Raw genomic sequence first — 24,234 nt, forward strand, 5'->3', positions numbered from 1 at the left:
AGAGTAGCTAATCCAACAATAAACATGGCACACCAGCCTTGCATGTCTACTGCCAGAAAGCGAAGTTTACTGTCCCCATAACATTCTGTGTCTTCACACTTTCTAATTATAAAGTTAATATTCAGTGTGGCTAAGGCTCTGCTTGCCTGGACCACACAGGGAACTCAGCGCCACCTGCTGTTTGCTTCAAATAATGACAGGAAAGTAGAAGGTAGCTAGTTTTAATGTTTGGGTGTCCCACTTTGCAGTGATGCTCATGTCCACTGGTGCTTTAAGCAAATGAACTCTGCTTCCTATTAAGTATGAGGCCATATTCACAAAGAAAACCATGTGTATTTAAAACCTGTTTCAGTTCCTCTATACAGTAGCACCGCAGTGAATAAAAACTACACCGATAAAGGCGGATTCATTTGCCTACCAAAGAATTGATGATTGAGTGTTTGAAGTTTGATCATTTACCTACATCATGACAAGAAACAGATCCTTAAAAACACACCTTCCTCTCATTCACACACAAATCACACCAGTGTGTGTACAGGACTACTAGAATTCTCAGCCTTTTCTTTTAAGGAATTAGGGGATAGAAGGGGCTGTGTAATGGTTTGAAAAAACTCCAATAGCAAGTTCCAGCACTACATATTCATGCTCAAGCACTCTCAGTACCAGAATCAAACTAGTGTTTCAAGGCAATGCCAGCAGGTATGTCTTAATCCAGAATTATTTTGATTTGAATTGATATTTGTAGTACTAATATTCACCTCAGTTATCATCGCGGTGTCTTTTGTCTATTACTGCAAAAGGAACAGCTCGCCAGTCTCCACCCCACCCTGGGGAAATATTTCATTTTTTGTTTTTATACTTTTTGCTTGTGCATTGTGTACGTTTGGATGTCTGAATGTATGTCTGTTTCTGTGACAGCACATGAAGAACGTGCTGGATTCTGTTCAATAAAAATAAAGCACAAATGAACCACATTCACTTTATTTTCTATGGTTACACATACAGAACATAGAATAACAGGTAACACAAATGGTATGTTTCTAACACGGAGTTATAAACTTGAGATACTGATCATAATTGTTATTAATTCACTGATATCGTCAGCAACCCTTTTACTAACAGAGTACACATATAAGGGAGGTAAAAAAAAAGTCTAAAACTAGAATTACAAAAGTAGCACCAACAAAAGTACAAAATACCCTAAAACCCCTTCTAAATCTGTCATGAGGTATTATTGTGAAATCTTAACAGTACAAAGACATCACTTTTCACAAGGCCTACAAACAACTCTAGTCTAGGGCACATGTTGGCATAATATTTGCTGACTTTTTTTCTGTTGGTTTAAAACAATGATAGCACCGGTTTTACGTTCACATGATTTACAAACATTTTTTAAGAAGTCAGTGATTGTTCACCAAAAGAAGGGTCCAGTCAAATTCACATCATCAATGCAGTTAGTCATCGAAGATGCAAATGCAATCCTCAGTGATAAATTACACACAAAAAAATCCAGGATTAACACATTGTTTAGAAATGCTTATACAGTACACAATAAATACAGTACTTCAGATACAGGCATTTGGTAGAATTAATTCACCTGGTTTTAAGGGACATCAGTATTGCATATTGCTCCTGTATTATGAAACTCAATTTGTATGTTATCTAATTTTGTAGCCATTTGCAAATTACTAGCAAACAAGCAAGTCTGATACATTTGTATTAAAGCACCAGACCAGACTAGTACTTAGCAGTTCCTTTTGATGGGTGAAATTAAAAGCAGACTTTAAAAAAATGGGATATGCAACTAATTTCTGTTTTATATATTAAACAAATTGAAAAAAAAAAAAAAGGAGGCGGAATTAGTAATATCTCGTTGACTTTACAGATTGGTTTGGTTCCTCAAAGCAGAGACTGCTATTGCTGAATGGGTATTTATATTTATCAGACTGCTTTGGGTCGTCATTGTGCTTTACCAGAAAGTTATACATCCTTATATACCACATTGAAGGGGAAATGATTTGAAAGTGAGATTTCACCTGAGACTTATTTCTGTGTGGTTTGCATGCAAGAGTTATCACTGGCTTGTGTTTTTAACTTTTTTTTTACAATAGCTAAAAATGCATATGAAAAGACCTTGAAAGCTACTCCCATGATTAAACATAGCTATCAATAAAAGTACTATTGGTCAGTTTTCAGAATTGTGAAACCTAGTTAAAACATGACATACATAGAACAGGACAATGCAAAAGAGGACCGGTTGCTTCCTGACAATACAATCCTAGAGCATTAGCTTTGCAGTTAATGGTGTGGCTGTACTCTGCTTTGCAGGCAGACACTTTAAAGGCCTCTTTTAAAAATGCTGCTGTAGATTGTGGAAGGCCTAGCTTAGTTAACATTGCCAGCTTGCTCCTGAATCTATTAAACCAGACATATCTATTTTCACAGGACAAACCGATGTTAAATCTGTTCATCACTTCTTGTTTTTGCTTGAGTATAGGAGGCACTTTTGAGAGATGTTTAATGCTACTGTTGATTCCGTTCCCTACCTGATTCTGTTCACACTATCTACTCCCATTTGGAGTAAAAATGACTTTAAAATAGGTTTCCTTCAGGAATACACACCATCATTTACATTGGCTTTTCAATTTCCATTTAGCAACTCTAACACAATCAATCCCAGAATGGCCGTGCTTAGGGAAAACAAACTCAGAACTTTCTCACGCAAGAAATCAGCTCTCAAAACAGGGTCTTTTTTAGCTTAAAATGAAGGTTTTTTCACTTCTAGAGCAAAAAATAAAATCATCCATGGAGATTAAATCCTCACGTAACACTGACATTAAAATGAAATACTGTTCATATAATGGGATTTAATCACAGACAAAAACGTACAGCACTTCTAACAAAGTGAATTTCTGAGATGCAGTGTTTTTTTAAATAACCAATAGGGGCGTGCAACTGTATAGCCACAGTTGCAGGGGGGACAGAAATGACAGTTGCACACCTGCTAGTGGACGTGTCTAAAACCACCTTGCTTAAGAAATTCAGCTTTTAGAAGAGGTTAAATCTAAGCACAAAACACTATATGGTGTATGGCAAGGAACACAAAATCGCAGGATATTAAAATGGCAAGAAATTATACTTAATGAATCGGATATAAAACATATAAAGAGTATCCCTTCAACTTAAATCCTACAATTTAAATGTATCAATTATTTTACTAAAAACAAAAACAAAAAAAAAAAACACATGTTATTTCACACAACAGATATAAAGTCATTACTGATTATTCTGTGATCATCATCCAAGACAACAGCCCCTTAAGCCCAGTCAGAGTAATGAGAGTCATGTTACAGCTCATCTTGGGGTAGGCACATAACACATTCATTATGAAGTAAAGGCGGCATCTATTTTTGACAGCTGTTTGACTTCCTGTGCCTGAAAAGGTATTCCCATGTTTATACAATAAAAAACAACCATTATTAAATTAAAACAAAAAAACCCCAAGAAAACCCCCAATGCTCCAAAGTGAAGAGTTTGGATGATACCCAATTGGGATCATGCAGATCCCAGCCAATTTTAACCGACATTTGCTGGCACTGAATACATTTAAAAATATAAAAAAAGACAGGCACAGCGCGTTTTACAGGAAAGCTTTGAGGTAGGCTGTAACTGACCATGCTTGTTCAGAACGTCTACAATTGTGAAGCGGCAAAAATACCAAGCTTTCCAATTTAAACAGAAACAGTTTTGTAACAGCAACATCATGCTGCAAGAGGCGCATTAAACCTGAGATGTACTTAAAACAAAAGTATTTGTACTTGTAAAACTGTTTAAAAACAGACTACCAAGTCTGACAACCTTAAAAATGATCTTTAAAAAATCCTGAGCAAAACAATGTGTATTTTAAAAAGTTACATGTAACTGGTAGTAGCTGATGGTATCATAAAATAATGCCCCTAATATTAAAGAGACATGTGGGGGGGGGGGGGGGTCACGGCCAACCCCTAGCACTGTAGTCTCCGTGCCTGCCTTGTGGTTGGTTTCTCCTTGCTGGAACCTAAAAGTGTTGTCTTGAAGTGCGAGGTCTTGTTATTTGCATTGTTGTTGCTATTCACAGGCAAAGTAGTCTTTGAGAGGTGCGAACAAGTGGCGGATCACAGGGACACTCCACGACCTTCCAAGGACCTTCTGACGAGCCCCGCGTCCCATGTTGTATACATCTGTGTAATGCTTGGGAAAGCCGAAGATCCTGTTGGAAATGAAAAGAAATCATAGTGCTCAATTCACAGAACGCTTTACAGAACTGGCACAATTAGTCTGGCCACCCAAGTGGGTCATACCACAGTACAGGTATAACTGCACACAGATAAATTTGAAATTGTTACTGAAGCAAAATAACAATGACCTCAATTAGTTACCTTAAAACATTTAAACCACATGTAAAAAATCGGATACCTCCCCCAAAAAAGCCATAATTGGAAGCAAGATGCAAACGAATGAACATGTCTACACACAGACCAGTCAAAAGGTGCAAGTCGTCTGGAACTGGACTACAGTGCTCCCTCGCTATAACCCGGGTCTCAGGGGACACACAATATAACGTTGTAACCGAAGAGCGTTATACTATTTTTAAACTATAAACAGCCTGGCTAAACGGTGGTCGGGAGTTCAGTTCGAAGCGACAGACAAGCAAACCAAGTGCGAGAAGGAGAGCGGGTCGGGACAGGAAGAGGGAATGGGCTCATCCCAGGTTCGGCTGCCGGAGCGGGGCTGAAGCGTCATGTCTCGCAGAGAAAGCTGCAGCTCCTCTTGCAGCAAAAAAAGTAACTACATTAGGAAAAATAACCATGCAATAGGCCTAATATTTATTTAGTTATAAAACGAATGCTGAATAATATATGTCTATTATAAAAGTGCCAGTGCAGCTTTCCTTCAGTTCAGATACTGTATTAAAAGGGAGACACAGAAACGGAAGTTAGACTGAGAAGTTGTTTATAGTTTGAACAGCAGTACTGTATTTACTGTAGAAATATTGCATGAATCACTAATATGCAGGGACATGCTGTAGGAGCATTATATCCGAGGCGCGTTACAACCGAGAGCCTTATAGCGAGGAAGAACTGTATTTAGGACATACTTCAACAGCATACAGTGATGGAGCACGCACTAACATGCATTCCTCCTTTACAAGTCATTTGCTGGCAGATAAAACAAAGTGCAACTGGCTAAATATTTAAAAACAAAACCTTACGTATCACATCATGAAGTATAGTATTTCATGAACACCTCCAGGTGTAAATAAAGACGGTTACCTTTCCAGCTCTGTACACCACAGGTTATCCTCTTTTCCGTTCATGACAACAGGAAGCATCTCTTGTTTGCCCTGCTTAATGGAGTTTGGACGTGTTGTGATAGTACGGACTTTTTTAAACTAAGGAACAAAAAAAAAAAAAAAAAAGGAGAATATTCAAATTTAATGCTATATACATTTAGCAAATTGAATTTTTTTCATACTGAATGCATTGTATACAGGAGTTATTTAAGAAAGTTCACAAAGCATTTATAGGAGTATATTTTTAATTTAATGGTATCAAAACGTGTTCTGGTGGAAACTACAATCCCTATTTAGAAAGTCTATTGCTTTTAGTTTATTCCCCCAGTAGTTAATACTGCTAATCTAATTTAGAACACTACACAACAGTGGGTGAACAGAAACCAAATCCAAACAGGATTACCTTTGCTATTCTGCCATGTTCTAGGCAGGCTTGTAGTTCAACTTTATCATTCAAAGAAATAGCAAGTGGCCTAAAGGAGAGGGGCAAAAACAATACTATTTAATATATAGAAACAAGACACGTCTAAAACAGTTCAATTACAGAAGTATGCTGGTAAATTTGACAGCATTTACTTTAGTTGTAAACGTACTTGTGTAATAATTTAGAAATGTATGGTGAGATCAATAGGTAGGTCTCGCATACCTGTTCATTCCTGGTATGTTACCCCAGAAGTTTCGTGCTCTATGTGCTGGACTCACTTTGACTGCATCGATCAACACGGGGTTGCACTGGAAATAATGTTTGTTGAGACAAATTAGAACCAAAGTCAGGACATCCCTAGTCTGCAATAACTTCTCACAGGAATAACTTTAATAATATTAAAAAGATCTAGTACCTCCAGGAAGCGACAAATATCCTGTTTGTCCCGGACACCCATGGCCACCACGTTCTCAAACAGCCAGAAGAAAGGTCGGGAGTCTCCTTCCTTCGGTTTAAGCATGTTCAGCAAACGATAATATTCAAAGAACAGTCTTCCTGTGCCCTCTAGAACACAAAGAAAGAAAGAACGAACAAACATGCGGTAACTTTTCAGAGCGGGTTACATTTAAACAGGGTGCACACAGAGAAGATCTTACCAAATAGACCTTTCCTTGCTGGATTGACAATTGAGAGGTCATTACAGGGGCTTCCCCCAATCAGCAGGTCAAAGGGACCCCACTCCGCTATCTAGAAAGACAAAAAAAACCAAAAAAAAAAGTTAAAAACGGCTGCACCCACTGTTTCAAATTGAGTAGGTAAACGCTCGGATTACACACAAATAGCAATGTGAGGATATAGAGTAGCTGGTAAGCTTTTCCAAGTACAGATTTTGGCAGATAAAAAACAAAGTGTTTTTTTTTTGTGTGTGTTTTTTTTTTTTTTTTTTTTTTTAAACATACATGTTTTTTCGTAATGCTTCGGACATCATCCACATGTTCAATTTTTCCTTCATGTTTGATAAGGCCAACTGCGATAGAGTCTTCACAGATTTCAGATGCAATGTACCGGTCTACCTTGAAGCCCAGATCCTTTAAGACTAAATATCCTGGGAAATAAAGAATGAATGCATACATAAATACACATTCACTGAAAAATGTACCTTCAGTAAACCTACGTGAGGATGAAGAGCTTTTTAAAAAAGCAGGATAGAAAAGAAAACAAAAATAAATAAAGTCTTATTCCAAAACAAGAAACAATTTTTTAAAACCACACAAATCTTACCTGTGGCAATGCCGTCAAAGAGAGACAAGACTTTAATGGGTCGACGCTGATCTGCGGGGATTGATGGGTACACTCTGTGGGGTTCCTGTGAATCAGGAAGACACATCATTCTAAACTAAACAAACAGTCGTGCCATCTTAGAATATGAAAACCAACCAGTCAGATTTAAGCCAGGCAGGTCACAATCTATTGTCAGGGATGCTAGCCAATTCTTTTTTTTTTTCTGAGGAATTTAATAAGCAGCTCGGATTTCAATCAGGTTATATATTAAAATGATTTCTACCACATGCAAGTGCAGTGTGAAATGTATCATAAAAAGTACCAAGAGAGGGTTGTCACTCACAAATTCCATGGCGCTCGTATTCACAAAGAACTCCTGAACTTTAACGCTCCAGTTGGGTCTTTGCTTCAGGAGTCCGTAGCGCTTAGAAGGCAGACACAGGTAGCAATGCCAGGGCTCTACCTCCTTCACTTTCTCAAACGTCCCCGGACCCACCAAGAACTCCAGGCAATCAATGCAGTAGCACCTGAGGAAGAGAGAAAGCTCGCAATACTATACGGGAAAATAAACTTTCTGGTCACAAAGATCATTTCAATTTTAGAAATCGCACAAGTGCTGCACCCAGTCCTGGGTTTCAAATCTCCCCTGGATTAAGTATAATATTAAAATAACCAGGTGGCAGAAATGTGAACAATCAGGCCACTGCTAAATCTGCTATGAAGTGAGTGCACTGCTCATCACATCCTCAGTAAGTCTCACCCCAGTCTGTTCATCATTGAGAGTTACAGCTATAAGGGAGGAACAATTTATTTAACAGGGGCCTGAGTGGTCAAACGCCTGATCATTTCAATATACTGCATTGAGGGCACCTCTGAAAACTAGGACTGGGTGAGTTTTTAACCCCCCCCAACTCACCGACAGCAACTGGAATTTCCACAAAGAATGACCTCTTGACCAGCACAACACACTGTACAGTATGACTGGTACCCATCCTCATCGTAACGGTATAATGTTTCACAGAAATTATCCTGCCCAAAAAATATTAAATAAAATGATTAGCTGCAAGTGGCAAAGAAACACAAACTTTTACAGTTAATTTTACAGTTAAGCATTAATGGCAGAAGCAGATGTCATTACCTGCTGGATATCTGGATGCACCGACTAGCACTTAAGGATACCTTTCTGTCCTAACCACATATTTCATCATAAATGTTTCAGTTACATTAATTTGCTATATTTCTAGGTCATCATAAAAACTACAGCAAACGCATATATAATCTAATGTTACTGTACATGGAATCCCAGAAGGAGGTATCCTATGGCATGGAATATTTCTCAGTGTAGCTCTGTACAGTGAAAAGGCAGAACTGATCTGTACCCTACCTTGCACTTTAGACACAGGCTTCCTTCAAACAGGGGATGAAATATCTCGATTCTCACGGTTCCACAAGACAGACAGAAATCTGGAAAAAACACAAAAAAAGAATCATGTCATTTACCTTTTGCTCCCTTGACAATATTCTAAATCACCCGAGCACTAAATTGAAAGTTTTTCAAATTTTAGAAAAAATGTAATAGGTTGTCAACGTCATGCAAGTTTTTGCAATATATATTTTAAACTCAAATCACCTCCTCCTGCATTTTAAGTAGACACCTTCTACCCCACTTAGATGAGGCACAAACTTACCTTCTAAATTTTTTCCTTTTTGCAAAACTTCTTGGACCATTTGTTCTGGAAAAGATAAAAACGACCCATTACCATTAAATAAAAGAAAAGCCATCTGAAGAACATTAAGCCTCTTCCCAGGCCAACAGAGAGCAGAACGACTCCCAGGATCCACTCCTCACCTCTGGTGTAGTCCTGCTCAGCTGCGCCTTTGTTTTTACTGTAGTATTTATGCTTCTTCACAGGGGGCTGATAATCTTGAATAGGGATCTCCATAGGGTCTTCTTTTAGGACTACTGCTGGTTCTGAAGTTTAAAAAAAAAAAACACAAAAAATACACATACAAAATCAAGGACGCTAACATGAAAAACTTCAAAAAGGCATTTATTTCAATAGCTGGTCTGTACCTGAAGGTTTTGCAACACAAGCAAGACATTTCATTGTTCAAGCAACACAGCACTCCAACACTAAACTGTTGTAATAACTTACTGTAATAAATGTACATGCAATGCTTGAAATCCAATGGAACAGGCTCTTAAAGATGTTGCCTTCGTTAGCATGATTTGGGTACAATCAAGAGCTTATGGAATGTCCATATCAAGTTTCATGGCAATTGGACGGCTGTTTCTCTTACCTGTAATTTCAGGTGGTTTCAGGCCCTCGGCTCCTCCTGGTTGAAACCCTTTTAATGCCCACTCCAGCATGAGTTTTTGCTGCTCGTCCTTCTTACACGGTGGAAATGTCTTCCCAGATCTCTCACCGGCTATCTGCACAAACATATTGTTTGTTTGTAAGTTGTAAAAAGAAAAACCTGATACAGCATTTCTCTAAATAAAGAACTGACTAGTCACAAATTGTTTTCCCAATACCACATTTACAGGTTACATGGATCAAGGCACTAGCCATAATGTTTGTCGAATTCACTTAGGGTTGAATGTGATGAACCTACACCCTGCTGGGATAAGCCTCAGCTGGATTTAATAGGGACATTTTACAGCAATGGAGAAATCATTGTTGATTACATCAACCCCATGTGAGGATCCTGGGATTACCCGAAAAATAGCAGTCAATGACATCCATGGTTTTCATCAGTGCTGCAAAATGCTCTTGTAAAACCCAGCTGTTTACCCTGGCAGGGTATATCAGATTATCAAATCAACCGTTAGTTAAGCTATTAGGTTAAACTATGCCATCTGCTTCGATGCATAGATGAAAATGTTGCTTTACCTCAAGCGACTGGAAGATCGCATCCTTATAAGCGGGCAGATCGGCGTAGGAAGTGTTAGAAAAACACTCTGAGAAAGCTGCAAAGGGGAGCAACATCTCTGTGTAAATCTGAAAGACAAAACAGCACTCTTAGCAACACTTACAGAGGAAACCAGTCGGTATGTGCATATCAGTGCAACTGTGACAGACCCACCTCTGAATACATGCCATCTCCGAACCACTCAACCCTCCTCATGGAGGCAGGAGCCTGCTTGTGCGGCCAGCCAGCCACAAGGCCTGGCCACCAGGAGAAGCCCTTCACCTTCCCCCACACGAGCTCGCCAACTCTGAACCCTCTCCCGTCCTAGAGGCAGGTAAAGACAGAGACATTGTTAGGACGAGGACATACTAGAAAGTCATAGAATTAGACCTACCATACTACTGTTTGAAGGTTGGAAAACAAAAGAAGATGGCAAGTAAAAGGAGTTAAATTGGAGAAACGTGGTCAGGTAGAAAAAGGGCGGCTCCTCCAGATCAATGCAGCACGACAATGATGCAAAGCAAGCATGTTTGACTTTGATGGCATTTATGAATTGTTCTGGAGTCTGCTGGGAGGAACCTCTCGCACTACTCTCCAGAACGCCCTCAACACAGGCAACACAAGAATCACGCAAGGAAGAGACAGTGCTGTGCGGTGTGGCTGGAATTGATTTACCGTGTATGGAAATGACTTCTTGGCTGCCTTTCTTGGCGTAGAGGTGCAGATAGCCGTCTTACTCTTTTTCTCCTGTTTTAAAAAAAACTTAATAAACTTAAAAAAATTAAAAAAGTAAAACTATAAATAGAAAACCTATAAAGAGGAGTATAAAAATAATCCTTTCACCTTGCACCGTATTTCCATTCGGTCAAAAGCACCGCAAATGGGCAGTGCAACAAAGTAGAAGGCTTGTACCGTTGTGTAATCGCAGGGTAAACGCTTTCCAAATCAGACAATCAAACTGAACTGGAATTGCAGCACACAATCAGCTGTGCTCGATTACAGCGGATCCAACTCTCAAGCAAGCTAAATGCTCCTTAATAAAGCACTTTTACAACTAAAAGGTCCTGCTCCTTTTGTAAAACTTAACAGTAAAGTTTAACAAACCAATATGCTAGCATACAGTGGAAGACCGATTTAAAACAAACAAAAAAAATTGAAAATAGCCATCTTACAAATGAAAAGCACAATAAAAAAAGGTTTCTCTATTATTCAATTAACTGGGATAAGGAAATTGAAGCTGATCAAGATTTAAACAAGAATATGCTTGTTCTAATACAATATTCAACCAGCAAGGCAAACAGTAATCTGAGCCCAGCTGTCCTGTTGGAACCTAGGAGGGGTGAGCACAGTAGTGGAATCAGTACATAGCTGTCCTGTTAGAACCTAGGAGGGGTGAACACAGCAATGGAATAGGTACACATCATCAACAGAGCAGCTGGTTAAGAGAGTGAGCATGCCTCTTGTACCATACCACACTTGCTACTGTTATAATCATAGGTACGTACCAGAGGTGTGCTTAAATTCGTTTTTGTGCTTGGACTGCAGTTGTCAGTCTTTGGTTTTTCCCAGGAATTCGCACCTGCCTGATATATTTTGCGAGCAGGGGGTTTCTGTCGGAGACTTGAATCCCACCCATATATTCCCCTGGGCACCCCCTAGGGAAACAAAAACCCAAACTCAAGCCTCTGCTTAAAAAGCAGTAATAATACCAGACAAAGGGAATTACTAGATGAGGCCTAACTGGGCTAGGACCTTTTTTTGTGTTAGTCCACGTGATGTATTGGGATACTGCTTTCTACTTCAAAGCATGCATGGAGATGAAAACAATTACTTTTAATGTTGTCCACAACTAGATTTGAACATGCTTCTAAGCAATCATCGACACGTGCGAGTTGGAAAACTTAAAAGTACTGCTTTACACCCTTGACGTTAGTATTAAAATACCTCTTTAAAAGAGTTATCCCAAAAACTCTCATCTCCCACATCAGAGCTGCTTTTTGCTGTTTTTTGGTTAGACTGGATAATGACATTTTCTGTATCTGAAAAGGGAAAGAAAAAAGAGGAAAAAGAATGTATTGATCCATGAATACAGAATTCTACTCTACAGAAATGGCACGTTTGGAATTTGAGCCTTCGTCTTCATTTGGAGCCTTTTACCTAAAACAAACTGCTTAAAAGTTCATGCACATTTCTTACCACCACCAAAAAAAAAAAAAAACACACCATGCTGGGTTTTATACAATAACCCAGTACAGTGCACTCATACTGTTAGCCAAGCTTACAGGTGCACAACCGCTAACCACAATCCCTCCAGCCATGCCAAAGAAAAAGACCTGCAAACCAAAACAGTGCAAGCCCAAAATCACATTGCAAAAGAAAAAAAAAAAAATCAATATGCAAGCTTGTCCTGGATCATTCCCAGGTTTGTTTGTTCCCCATATATAGGCATAGAACTGTACCCAAAGACAGCAGACTCCATCCAACAGGCATTTTGCCAACTCAGTGAAAGTCCTTCACCTCTTTACAGTAGAACCTGCCATAACCGGTACAATGTGTTCCAGGGGTCCATCGGATATGTGCAAATATCACATCTCAGAAGGAGTTTTTATGCAACATTACAGTTGTTTTATTAACATCTGGGCGTTACAAATTAACAAAATTGAAGCAAAGCAGGTAGTGTTTAAAACACCAAAAGACCATCAGTAAAAATCACAGCACAAAAAATAAAAGCAGTATTTAAAACAAAAGCACTGCAATACAGTATATGGCAGTTTACAAAACAGCATTCCAAAAACGGTTCTTACCGTGCCTTCTCAGTCCGTGCAAAATTAATCCTACAGTTCAGTTCATTTTTTTCACACCGAAAGTGCGCGTTAACCCCAGGAGTTAACCAAAAAAAAAAAAAAAAAAAAAAAAGCACAACACAAACTGCATTGGAAGGTACTGTGCAATGGTTTCAGTAATTCTGTCAATCCCTCGTTTTCCTGTTTGCTGTGAACCTTAGTGACAGCCAGCATGTCAAAGGTAAAACTGCATTCCCAAACGCACCATCTTTGACTGCCTCCAGGTCTGCAGCAATTCCCTTCATTTCTAGCACCTGGTTTTTATATGCAACTGAATCTATTCTGTCATTGCCAAGAGCTGAATATACTAGACACATAATAAAATGTGCATCGATCAGTTTCCATCTGTATCGTATCTTATAGGATCGGATATGATAGGTTCTACTGTTTAAGAAAATTAAATCGCTGTTAAGGATGTAGCCACAGATATAAAATGCACTGTGTGTTTAGAAAACAGGGTATAATTTCTGATTTCTCCCTTACAGTTTATCCTCTTTTCCACCAGCACAACACAGGGCTTCATCCGGCAAAGTTCAACCATATCTGCAAATAAAAAGAAATAAAAACACAAAAATGGCACGAATTCTGTGGACTACCAGCCCAGGCTGCCAGATTTTTTTGTTTTGTATGTAACCTAAAAAGAACAGGATTTTAGGATTGTCATTTCTACCCCTCAATGAGTTAGTTTGTTAAAGCCATGTTCTGTTGTCTTCCCAGCACACAAATACAGAGGTATCCTTCACCACCAATGACACATCTCTCTTGTAAAAGGCTTCCTTTCTTGGCTCAATATACATTGCCCTTGATACTGCAACAGGCCACACAAATAAGGTTTACAGCAACCCTCCCCCGCCAGAGTTTACTTCCAGGCTTGACCTCGAATTGCTTATATTTTGTGGTGGAGACATTTTTTGGTTGGTTGAAACCAGAGTTTGTGTATTTGGTGGCGTTGGAATTTACCATTTCCCCCACCAGATGATGTATCCCACAAAAGCAAAATGGTAAAGGTGGTAATTATGTGAAAGCTCATTGAAGCTTTGAATTCATTTGAAATAATGGATCATGGTACAGAAAAACAGTGTATGAAGTATATGAATATATTATTTCCCCCCCCCAATGTTTGATGGGGGTCCCTTGACGCTCTCCCGTAGAACTGTATTGATTGTATTCTCCAACCTGTTTTATGATTAAACACATTTAAAATACCGCGTGGATATCAACACTGCTTTAAAACAACTTTAAAAACAGAACGCCTTGCACATTAAAATTTAAAAATGTCTCTTAAAGACACAATTGCATCATTGAGTCCTCCAAATTATCCATTTTGTGAAACAGGGCAGTCAACTGACAACATTTCTACAACAGCAAATACACAGATGAAGCCCTACAATATTTCCATCAATAACCAGGGCTAAACAATTGTTTTGCCAGGGTTTCATACTAAATCAATCCATACCTACCACTGAGGAAAATACATCAATGCTAACATCAACTACTAATTTGTTTGCATTATTTTCTTTACTGGCAGACAAATGCAGAGTCATTAGGGATCCCTTTATTAGTTTTGTAACACAGGGATAGAAACAAGACTCCTATTGCATGGCAGTTTCACCCATTCCAGGTTTTAATATGTGCTTGATTAGCCCCAATATATAGGTAACAAGCTCAGGAATGACTTACTAATCTCATATTAGAACCAGGAATGGATCAAACTGCTAGTCTTATTTCCATCCTGAAACACATAATAATTCACTCTTCAACACTAACAGTGGCATTGTGATACATATATTCATATTTGTCTCCAAGCACTGCAGATCTAATATATATATGAAACATTCTTCAGTGAACACTGAATCGTTGATGTTTTGAGGTACGTTTAATTTAAAAATCACACCTAATCTATAATGAATGGAATACAGCCCACAATCCGAAATATGTATTGCCAAACACATGAGCAATGCTTTACACAAAGAACTCAAACAGTGTATTCCTTGGTCACAAAATAGGGTGCAGTTCAGTGTGCACAAGGTCTCAGAATCCAGATCTCATGAAGGTGTCCTAAACTTTTTGAAGCATACTGAACACCCCAAACCAACATAACAAAACAGCAGCTTGAAGAATTTGCTACACATTGTTCCAAATATGTAGATCTGTAACTACCATCTACGTCTACCCTAGCAACACATTAAACTGTATTAGGGATATTGCTACAAGTCAAAACCTGCTCAAATTCCAAGTCAATTTCAAATCGGATATAAATAACTCTTCTCCCATTCTCCTTTTCCAATTTACAGTTTTAAAGAACTACCTTTCTTCATCATGTTAACACCAGACTATTCACAAAGCTTTCCCTCACGTGTTAAAGAACGTTATACTGATAACAAATCTTTCTTGACAGTTCATACAGAACCCTTGAAATAAGGCAGAGTAAATGCTTTGAGAGTAGGGTGCACAGTTTCAACACAGCAAACCCATCAACAGCCTCCCTAAGCCTCAATAGCAGAGTGCTCCTTTTGCCTTGCCTGTGGAGCTGGTCTCCGCGTTCTGTTTGGGGCGCGGTGGTGAGGAAGGCTCTTCAGCGGATTGGAAACTGTCTTCAGTCCCGTTAGTGAGGTCCAGGTCTGTGGTGTCTTCCCACTCACTGTGAGACAAGCTGTCATCAATGAGCGACGCGTCTCCGTTCTCAACTGCCTGCAAGACAAAAATACAATTCCAAAACAAAACTGTTTATACAGAATGCACTTCAATGCATATATTAATACATAATTCTGAGAGCATCCTTAGAAACCTGATTGGTGCCAAAGAGAACATTTTGTGGCAAATTCATTACACATTACTTAAATTTCAAGTGAAGTAAAGTCAAGCTTTTTATGGCTTATGTTTTGGACTGAAAAACAGTATTTTTCTTTTTTTCCTCCCCTCTTACCTTACTGAAGGCTATCTCTGCTTTTAAAGCAGGGTGTGGTAGGCACAACAAAGTCAGCATCAGTCTTTGGAAAACTGACAGCTGTCCTCCAGAGCCAGAGAAAGACGATTTTAAAACATTACTCCAGTACTGCTGCATTGACAAACAGGACAGACTGGCACCTGTATCACTTTCTGACAGCTGATATTCTAGAAACTCATCATTGAGTTGGCTAGTTTCTTCTGAGTTGCTACAAACTCCAAGCTGGGAAGCAAGGTCCACAACCATTTTCCCAGTGATTTTCAATTTGCAGGCAGGATTCAACAGAGTGGAGATATTTCTCAGGGAGCTATCATTCAATGGGAGTCTCTGAAGCATCTGCATTATCACAGCAGAATAGAACAATGCAGCGTCTTTAAAGAACACGGCTTTGTCGGCAGCTCCAAGGTCATCCTCGTGTTCCGTCAGGTACTTCTCAGCTTCTGGTCCGACGCATAGCTCACTGTGTGGCAGTACATTCTCTGCCTTGCCCAGGAGTTTGAGATCCTGACTCTTCAGCAGTTTAACCGTTGCCTCGGGGAGCAGCAGCCTACCAGCATATGCCCGCAGCGTTCCGCTCAGGTCCTTCAGCAGCAGCGGGAGAAGGCTTTCCTGGTTCTGCAGCTTGAGGCTGAAGGCACACAGAGGTTCCAGTGCGTGTTTCAAAAACAAGAACGTCACCCTGACCTTGTGGCTTTCCAGCCTTTCGCAGATTACCCGGATTTTGTCACCCTTGAGGGTGCGAGACTGAAAGTACTTAATGAGATCAGGCCATGCCGCCAGCATCTTCTTGATGATTTCGCTGAGCACAAGGCACTGTGCCGATGCAGGTCGGGCTGAATCGAAAGGTTCCACATTCACAAAAAGCTCCTTCAATTTCTGGTTGGTTTTGGAAGAGGATAAGAAATGATTACGAATATCCAACACAAGTTCATCCACAAGAGTGGACATTGCTGCAACTCCAGATTTGCTGACACAGTCTACCATATGGCAAAGGCTTCCCATATTAACAACATTAGGGCTTACTTCTTTTAGCCTGGAAAGAAAGTTATCATCATCATCATCATCATCAGAAGCTCCACCCTCTGAATAGAAAGCAGCAAGATTGTGAATTGGGATATCAAATTTCTTAAGTGTCTCTACAAAGCAGTCAAAAGCTGTCTGTACACTCTCTGCTGTGCATTGTGTAACGTCAAAAAATCGAATCACACTTTTCCCAACTGTTTCACTGAAAAAACCCACCAATATGACATTACCTCTCTCCGCATCTCCCAAATCTACATTCTGGTATAAATAAATACAATATGGAGTTTGACAACACATGTCAGTTATATCCTTTGGATATTTCAGTCCCATCACATAGCGCGCCATGATGCGTGAAACCTTTCCACCGTTGCACATGTTCTGAATAACTTCCAGATCCCTGCAGTATTTCTCAATGAATTTCAAAGTGCCATAGCCACAGGGAAAGGAGTCAAGCAAACTTCGCTCCAAGTTGCTGTTAGTCTTTTGAACTTTCCATGTTTTTTTTTTCTGGGCATTTTTCCGATGTTTCTTTGATTCACCGTGTCGCTTTAAGTCATTCTTGCCACCGTGGTTTATATTTAAATTGATTTCGCAGATGTCACAATAAGCATACATTTCACCTAGACTACCCGGGCTAACCCAGTCAAAACATTCTTGCCAGAAGTGATTGTACGAATTTCGATGTTTCCTTTTCTTGTTAAACGATTCATCTTCAGGATCTGAGTCTTCACATTTCACTTTTACCTCTAGAAGATAAACATAAAGCGAAAGAAAAAAATTATAATAATTTGAGTGACCACCAATCAAACTACACACACCCACAATTAACCTTAAAAGTTACCGAACATATGAGAAAACATTTAAATAAACTAGAGATCTCGAAATATTTTATTTTCCGATGTTACATTTCAACTGCTTGATTCACATCAACCGTGAAAATCCTTCAGGAACAATTATCTACTCGGCTAAAGGATCTCATTAAACTCTGCCTGACTAGACACTCGGGTATGAAGAATAAATGAATAGTCTTACGTGCATATTCTTTGTTCTTCAACTGCCTACATCTAAAAGATGAGGCGTTCGTTTGCACGGGGAGAATCTCCTGCCCTTCGCGAGCAGCTAAAGCATCGTAAGCATGACCCTCGTAGTTGGCATCAAAGAATTTCTTGAACCACTTTGTAAAACTGAAGTTCTCCTGAAATGTTCCTTTTACCAATTCGTCCACAGGTACAGTCTATGAAAAGAAAAAAAGAAAAAAACGTTGTTTAGTAACACACATGGATTTAGATGTTGCACAGTTCTCAAAGATGGTTAAATGGGAACGCTAATAACAAGTATGACAAAAAAGCACTGTACAAATCAATTTTGGTAGCGATGTATTGATGAACATAAATATTTGATACCTACCTTGGTTACACCCAATTTCAGAAAGCTTGCGTTTAACAGTTTGTAATTATGGAAGAACTCAATATCTTCTCGGGCCTGAAACTTCACCTTCTTCAAACACACAGAACCAGGGAAAAGCAAGTCCATCAACTGGCAGAACGCCGCACCTAGGTGAGGAAAAATAAAGATCACTTTTACCGGTAGCAACGCCTAGAGAAAAAAAACAAAACACAACACAACAAGGAGAGGGCATTGGCAAATCTTTATGCTCAAACCACACAAGCTAATTTCAAAACAAACTGGCAAGACATTCCTTTATTGGTAGTATTTCCTTTACCTGAACAAAGCTGCTCAACCTTTGAAAACTCTGTTTGTAGAGACTCATTCATCCATGCCAGTAACTCATAACGGTTGTATTTATCAGTAGAGTCTGAGGTCAAGCGAACGTTTACTGCCATCTTCCACAACCTGCAAGGACAAAAAACTAAAAATCTAAATTACAAGCAAAAGAGTGGCATTGGTGTCTATATAACACCGTCATGGTGGGTACTTAAAAGTTGTACATCAATCTTTATTTCATCTGATTAAAACAACTAGTCTGGTTTTGAGGCAGCTAAACAATACATTGAGTATACAGCTTTCCATATACAGTGGTTAAAGCTTTCTTTTTTCTGCAAAATGATATATACTGCTCATTGTTGTCGAAAATGATAATTCCTGTATACTTGAGCACCTGTTATTTCATTTACCTGCTGGATAATTTGGGGGAAATGTCCCATTAATATGATAAGACGTGTTTTTCATGTTGGGAATGGGGAATGTGTGTGCAAAGGTCACAACCGCATATCCTTACGCTTACTTACGCTTCAACAAGTAAAAATCAGGTTCCTATAATTGATTTGCAACCACAGAGCACACTTCTCACTAGAGCCCTACAGCAGGTGGGACTGGGTGGGAAAATTCCAGCTTGCAAGTAATTTGCGGGAACAGATTAAATCTCTCATTTGTTTACCAAGAGTAGGCTAATCAGGAAATTCCTAATTCTCTTGTTTGAGCTTCTCATTTGTACAAGTGTTTAGCTCCCTAGCTCTGAATCTGGGTCGAGTCAGAGAATCACAGGTCTCGTCGTTGTTCTGTGACGTCACATACGCAGACTGTCACTGCTATAATCAGCTTGCTGTCAGTGTTTTTGAAAAATGACCGATTTAAAACCTGAGGACGTAGAAGTTTTAATTTAAAAAAAAAAATTGAGTACAGAGTCGAGAAGAGGAAACACGGCAAGTCAAATATTTGGGATCCATTTGTTTAAAAAGCCGTTTTGCTGATTGAGTAGGCTTATGTTCACTGGCTGTCTAAGAATTGCTTCTTTGTTTTGTGGAGTTTTGTGATGAATCGATGTCTATTATTACAGTAGCAAAGGGAGTTGAAGCATGTGTGTTACGTGGTTTAAGCAAGATTTGTTTTACTCTTAGTGCCTGCTTGATAAAATGAAAACATTCTGTCAGGGTCCCGTTTGTAAAACTGTTGAAAAATGAATAAATAACCGGTCATACTGTAGTTTTTTTTGTTTAGTTTTTTGTTTTTATAGTAGCATGGAGAAGATATTTGCATTTAGGTTCATAAACAGCATGTTTTAAATATGTCTCTGTTGCCATGATTGCGGGATTCAAGGTTTTTGCAAGTTGGAGCGGGATAAAAATCCAAGAGAAAATGCAGGAGCGGGTGGGAGTGGGTTTTGCGGGACAAGACGGGATAGCGCAGGTCTGTGCTTCTCATCTCCAGTCAATACGATTTCTGTTCAGTTTTCAAGTAGCCTAAAATTACAGGTAGATGAGCAGTTTGCTTTATTGTGCATTTAAATATGTTTAAAATGACGATGGTTCCGTGCTGAAGATCAATACAATAATGTAGTAAAATGCATTCTGTTAACGGAAAGTAATAATGTTTGCACGGAGTGGGAATCAGCAACCCGCTTAAGTGAAATTTCCGTTTAAGTGTATAAATATTTATGAAAAATCGATTATTGTTATTATTAAGCGTTAACACGCTTGTATAACCGCTTTTTCAGAAATGTTTATATGAAACCAGGGAACTATAAATTTATAACATTTAAATGCACAATAATGAAAACTGCATTCACCTACATGTAATTGTAGGCTACTTAAACTGAAAAGAAATCGTTTTCGACGTACCTTACATATTGTTAATGATGTGCTCATTTTTGCACAGCATAGTCCTTTAGTACAGTCTCTTAAACGTTTAGCTGTCACTCGCAGAAGTTGATTTTACAGGAACAAAAAAATCTAAATATTCCAGTTACTATACATTGTTTTATTTGCGAGTCTATTTAACGAAATACGTTAAACGTTTATATTTAAGTACTGTATCTTAAAAAAAAACTATTGGAAATGTATATTTTCTGAATTGGTTGCATGTAAAGTAAGTTTTCTTAAAAGAACACCATTCAAGTTTGTTTTTCAAACATGAAATCACTTCAGTGTGCTCGCTCACCGGCGGTGCACAGTACAGGAGTCACAGATTTTTTTTATTTTTTTTTATTAAAAACATCAACCGTAATATATAACAGACTACTTTTCAAAATACAAATATAAAATATTAAACCATTTGCCCTTGTACGGTATAAACCCTGCAAAGCTCAAACTGTTCACAGACCTAGCAGCGCACGACTTCCCGCCTCACTATCACGTGAGGGCAGGTCCGCTCCTATTGGACTGACGTGCAAGCTTTCTCAGGATTTTCATATCATGGCTTGCTCCACTTCACCCTTTGCTCCCTCTATCGGTCGCTTTATTTAAGTGCCGTGCAATGTATGGCTAAAATAAATAAAGGGTGATTGACATGAACCGTGACTTGCCACTTACTGCAGATTCAACAGCAGCTCTGTATTTGTAAATGTGTATTTATTTAAAAACAGTGGAAGGTATCAATGCTAACAAAGCAAAGCAGTAAGCAAGCCTGCTCATTTATCATCCCTGCCAAGATTATTATATTAGAGTCAATTAAAAAAAAAAAAAATACACTGGCAATAAATGCATTCTCTTTAGCAGCCTCGGTGATTATTTTTTCACTGCAGATCGCCAGTAGGAGTGCTATTGGTCTTATCCATTTAGCGTCTCGTTGCTATGGCGACATTCACACGCGGCAACAGTATTGGCATATATCGTTGTAAAACCTCGTATGGCACATATGTATACCTGATGCCATTAAGCCATTATATGTACATTGTAATGTACACTTCGTTAGTGTGTGCTAAAGGGTATTGCAATGACTGTATCTGGTAAGAATATAGCCCCCAGTATGCATATTTTTACATTGTATTTAAAGTCTTGCAATTTAAAAAATGTTTTGAGCATAACTTTATTCTATGCGGCGCTGTTTTGTTTTTTTCCTGGAACGAATCTGTGCACAGCTTCCCTATAAAAACTCCCTTAGCGCTAACTTATTTTGAAGCATCCGGTTGCCCTTCATAAACCTCATGTTTATGCGATTGTACATTCTGTCATTTTTCATAGCCACGGCGAAAACCGGCAAATCTGGAGATAACAGCCTTACAGGTGTTGCAATCGAGCAGAAACCACCCCGGCTAATGCGCAATATACAGAAATCAGGGTATGACATACTGTTTATAATTAGACAGATCATAGTGTATAAAGCATGCACATAGCCAAGCCCTGTTTTTTTTTCCATAAACAAAGCGCATGCTCAAATAATTTTACCGCCAGACTCCTACGCTTACGAGAAAAAAAAAAATGTGTCACTCCCGGGAAAGTTTAAAAAGGCTAAAGAAAATAAGAGCGAGTAAAATCAATGATGTAAACAACCGGAATCAAATATTCTAATTAGGATTAGCGACATATGATCCTAATTAAATCCAGAATGTGACAGTATTAAACACACAGTAAGAACAGCACGCGGGTAAAAAAAAACAGTAAAAAGAAAGTCTTGTGGGCAAAGAAAACGTGTGTGTTTGTTTGTTTTGGCGACTAGCAAGATGGCTACTAGCCAAACTATGGTCTACTTCTAAAACGTGTGAGGGTTCTGAATCCCAACATACCCTAATATACCTCAACAAAGCCCTCATTCACACATCACGGGTATTGTTTGCACTGACAATTGAATTATTAAATATTCCCAACTCCGACCATTCGGATTTTAGTTAGATTAAAAAAGTGCATTAATATGTACATGCAAATAATGATATTTAAAAAAAAAAGAAAAAAGAAAACTCAACCGGGCCCCTACACTTTCTAACGCTTACAGTGTGTCTTCTGCAAGTTGAAAACAAATGTCCTTTTCCAAACAAAAAAGGTAAATTAATAAAACCGTGAAACTGATTAAAAAGGACTGCGCTATGTGGTAGTTTTTGTCATTGCCTAAACAATACCATCTGCCTTTGTGTATTTTTTTTTTGCTTGTTTAAAAAAAAAAATAATCATGCGTTGCCACTAAAAAAGCAACATCGATCCAAAGTTGGCTTCCCCAGTGGGTACTGTAAAAGAACAGCGTATACGTATTTATTTTTTATTATAAATAAAAACAGTATTCTTACCTCGGTGCTTTGCTGGTCTGCCACCGGCTTTGCTCTCCCTTCTCCGTGTGTTCGGCCCACCCCCCTAACTGTGACGTGCTACGTATAGATTGACGCGTTACTTTCACTGGAGAGGGGGCTGGGGTCTTGTGAGCACAGAACTGCATTAAACCTGTTAAATTTAAACCAAGTAACACCAAGACTGAAATAATTTGTCAACTTGAGTCAATAACCACATAATTAATCAAGGTTACATGTCTAGTTATAAGAAAATGTTGGCAACAAAACCACGTGGGCCGTCGCGTAATTAACTTGGACGTTTCATTTGAGTTACGGTCTAGTGAAATTGTAACAAAAAAACCCGACGTGTTCATCTCTACGAGTTTGCATTTTATCAACATAGAAAAATGCATTACACATATTAAGAGATCGATGCGAATGAACAAAACCGGCTAATTATTACGGACAACAAATTGTTACATTAATGACAGCAAAAAAGCGAGATCAAAAACTCGTATAAACACCTACTAAATGTAACATAGTAGTACTATGACGGGTTACACGGTGATCAAGTTGCGAACTATGAGCTGCTACAGTTATCGTAATAATAACGATATTGTAACTAAGTGCAGGCGTCATCGAAGACAAGAAAAGCAAAGACCTCGAACCTCAATCATTTTTCCGTCTTAAATAAAAAAAAGAGATTTGAGTGTTTCTTAAAATAAATCACTTAAAGTAGGCTGCTAGAATTTCCCACTGAAGTCTTCACGTTTTAATTGTTCTTTCGTTAGAAATGGTTTTATGTTGCAGGCTATTTTATGCAAGTTTTGACTGACATATTGCTGTTACTTAATTGAACCCCCTCCTATGTTTCTTCCCGAGACATAAAGACGTAAATCAATGTTTTTGATTAAAAACACGTAATCTCTTCCAAGTATGCACATTACTGATGCTTAATACGTACAATATATGCCTACATGTGACTGAAAACGGGGCGTCATTTCATGACGAACATGTTTTCGCTAATTTTATAATTGCCAGTGTTCTTTGTGAAATATTCAGTATCGGCAATTAGCTTCATGGGTAAAAACAAACAAAACAAAACAAAAGCACGTCCATTACTACTACCAATGGCAATGCAACAAGTGGTCTTTAAAATGGCTACCAGTACATACTGCCTACTATAAAGGGAGCAAACACTCGTGTGTCGTTGAGAAAATGGCGTTTTCTCTATGCAGGACTACTAATCACAAACAGCAAGTCTGCCACGTGGCGCACTGAAATTAAACCGGATGAGCCAGGACAAGGAAAATGGGGCCAATGTTATTAAACACACTTCTTTAAAATCACATGATCTCGAAATGCAGCATTTATGTGAACAGTAGTCGGAAAACGATTGATTTGGTATCTCTCGCTCCAGAAATCAGAGATGTTTTTAAACGTGCAATTAAAATGCAATTACACGTGCAGAAAACGACACATCGGTATAGAATTAAGGACCAGTTCATTTATACACACGCGCTTTTTCCAAATTGT

At 38.7% G+C, this 24,234-nt stretch overlaps 1 protein-coding gene across 8 annotated transcripts; it reads right to left on the reverse strand.

Moving 5' to 3' along the window:
* Nucleotides 1-965: 965 nt before the first annotated feature.
* Nucleotides 966-23,673, reverse strand: LOC117422312 (DNA (cytosine-5)-methyltransferase 3A-like). Of its 8 annotated transcripts, none has more exons than XM_058991025.1 (26): nucleotides 22,720-23,673; nucleotides 18,487-18,617; nucleotides 18,171-18,316; nucleotides 17,796-17,997; nucleotides 15,720-17,509; nucleotides 15,316-15,484; nucleotides 13,277-13,336; nucleotides 11,895-11,989; nucleotides 11,456-11,605; nucleotides 10,626-10,697; nucleotides 10,125-10,274; nucleotides 9,932-10,039; nucleotides 9,339-9,471; nucleotides 8,887-9,009; nucleotides 8,726-8,770; nucleotides 8,422-8,501; nucleotides 7,954-8,066; nucleotides 7,381-7,564; nucleotides 7,038-7,122; nucleotides 6,716-6,861; nucleotides 6,422-6,503; nucleotides 6,172-6,320; nucleotides 5,979-6,064; nucleotides 5,736-5,805; nucleotides 5,313-5,431; nucleotides 966-4,249 (listed from the first exon to the last, which is right to left on the reverse strand). In XM_058991025.1, the coding sequence occupies exons 1-26, from the start codon at nucleotides 22,863-22,865 to the stop codon at nucleotides 4,108-4,110; spliced, it is 4,776 nt and encodes a 1,591-aa protein (XP_058847008.1). In that variant the 5' UTR covers nucleotides 22,866-23,673; the 3' UTR covers nucleotides 966-4,107. The 8 variants fall into 8 exon arrangements, with proteins under 8 accessions (XP_058847008.1, XP_058847007.1, XP_058847012.1 ...); XM_058991024.1 differs by having other exon boundaries at nucleotides 6,413-6,503; nucleotides 22,720-23,670; XM_058991029.1 differs by having other exon boundaries at nucleotides 6,413-6,503; nucleotides 18,487-18,633; nucleotides 22,720-22,816.
* Nucleotides 23,674-24,234: the final 561 nt, after the last annotated feature.

The sequence above is a fragment of the Acipenser ruthenus genome, chromosome 18 (genome assembly GCF_902713425.1).
Source record: "Acipenser ruthenus chromosome 18, fAciRut3.2 maternal haplotype, whole genome shotgun sequence".
NCBI classification, from domain to species: domain Eukaryota; kingdom Metazoa; phylum Chordata; class Actinopteri; order Acipenseriformes; family Acipenseridae; genus Acipenser; species Acipenser ruthenus.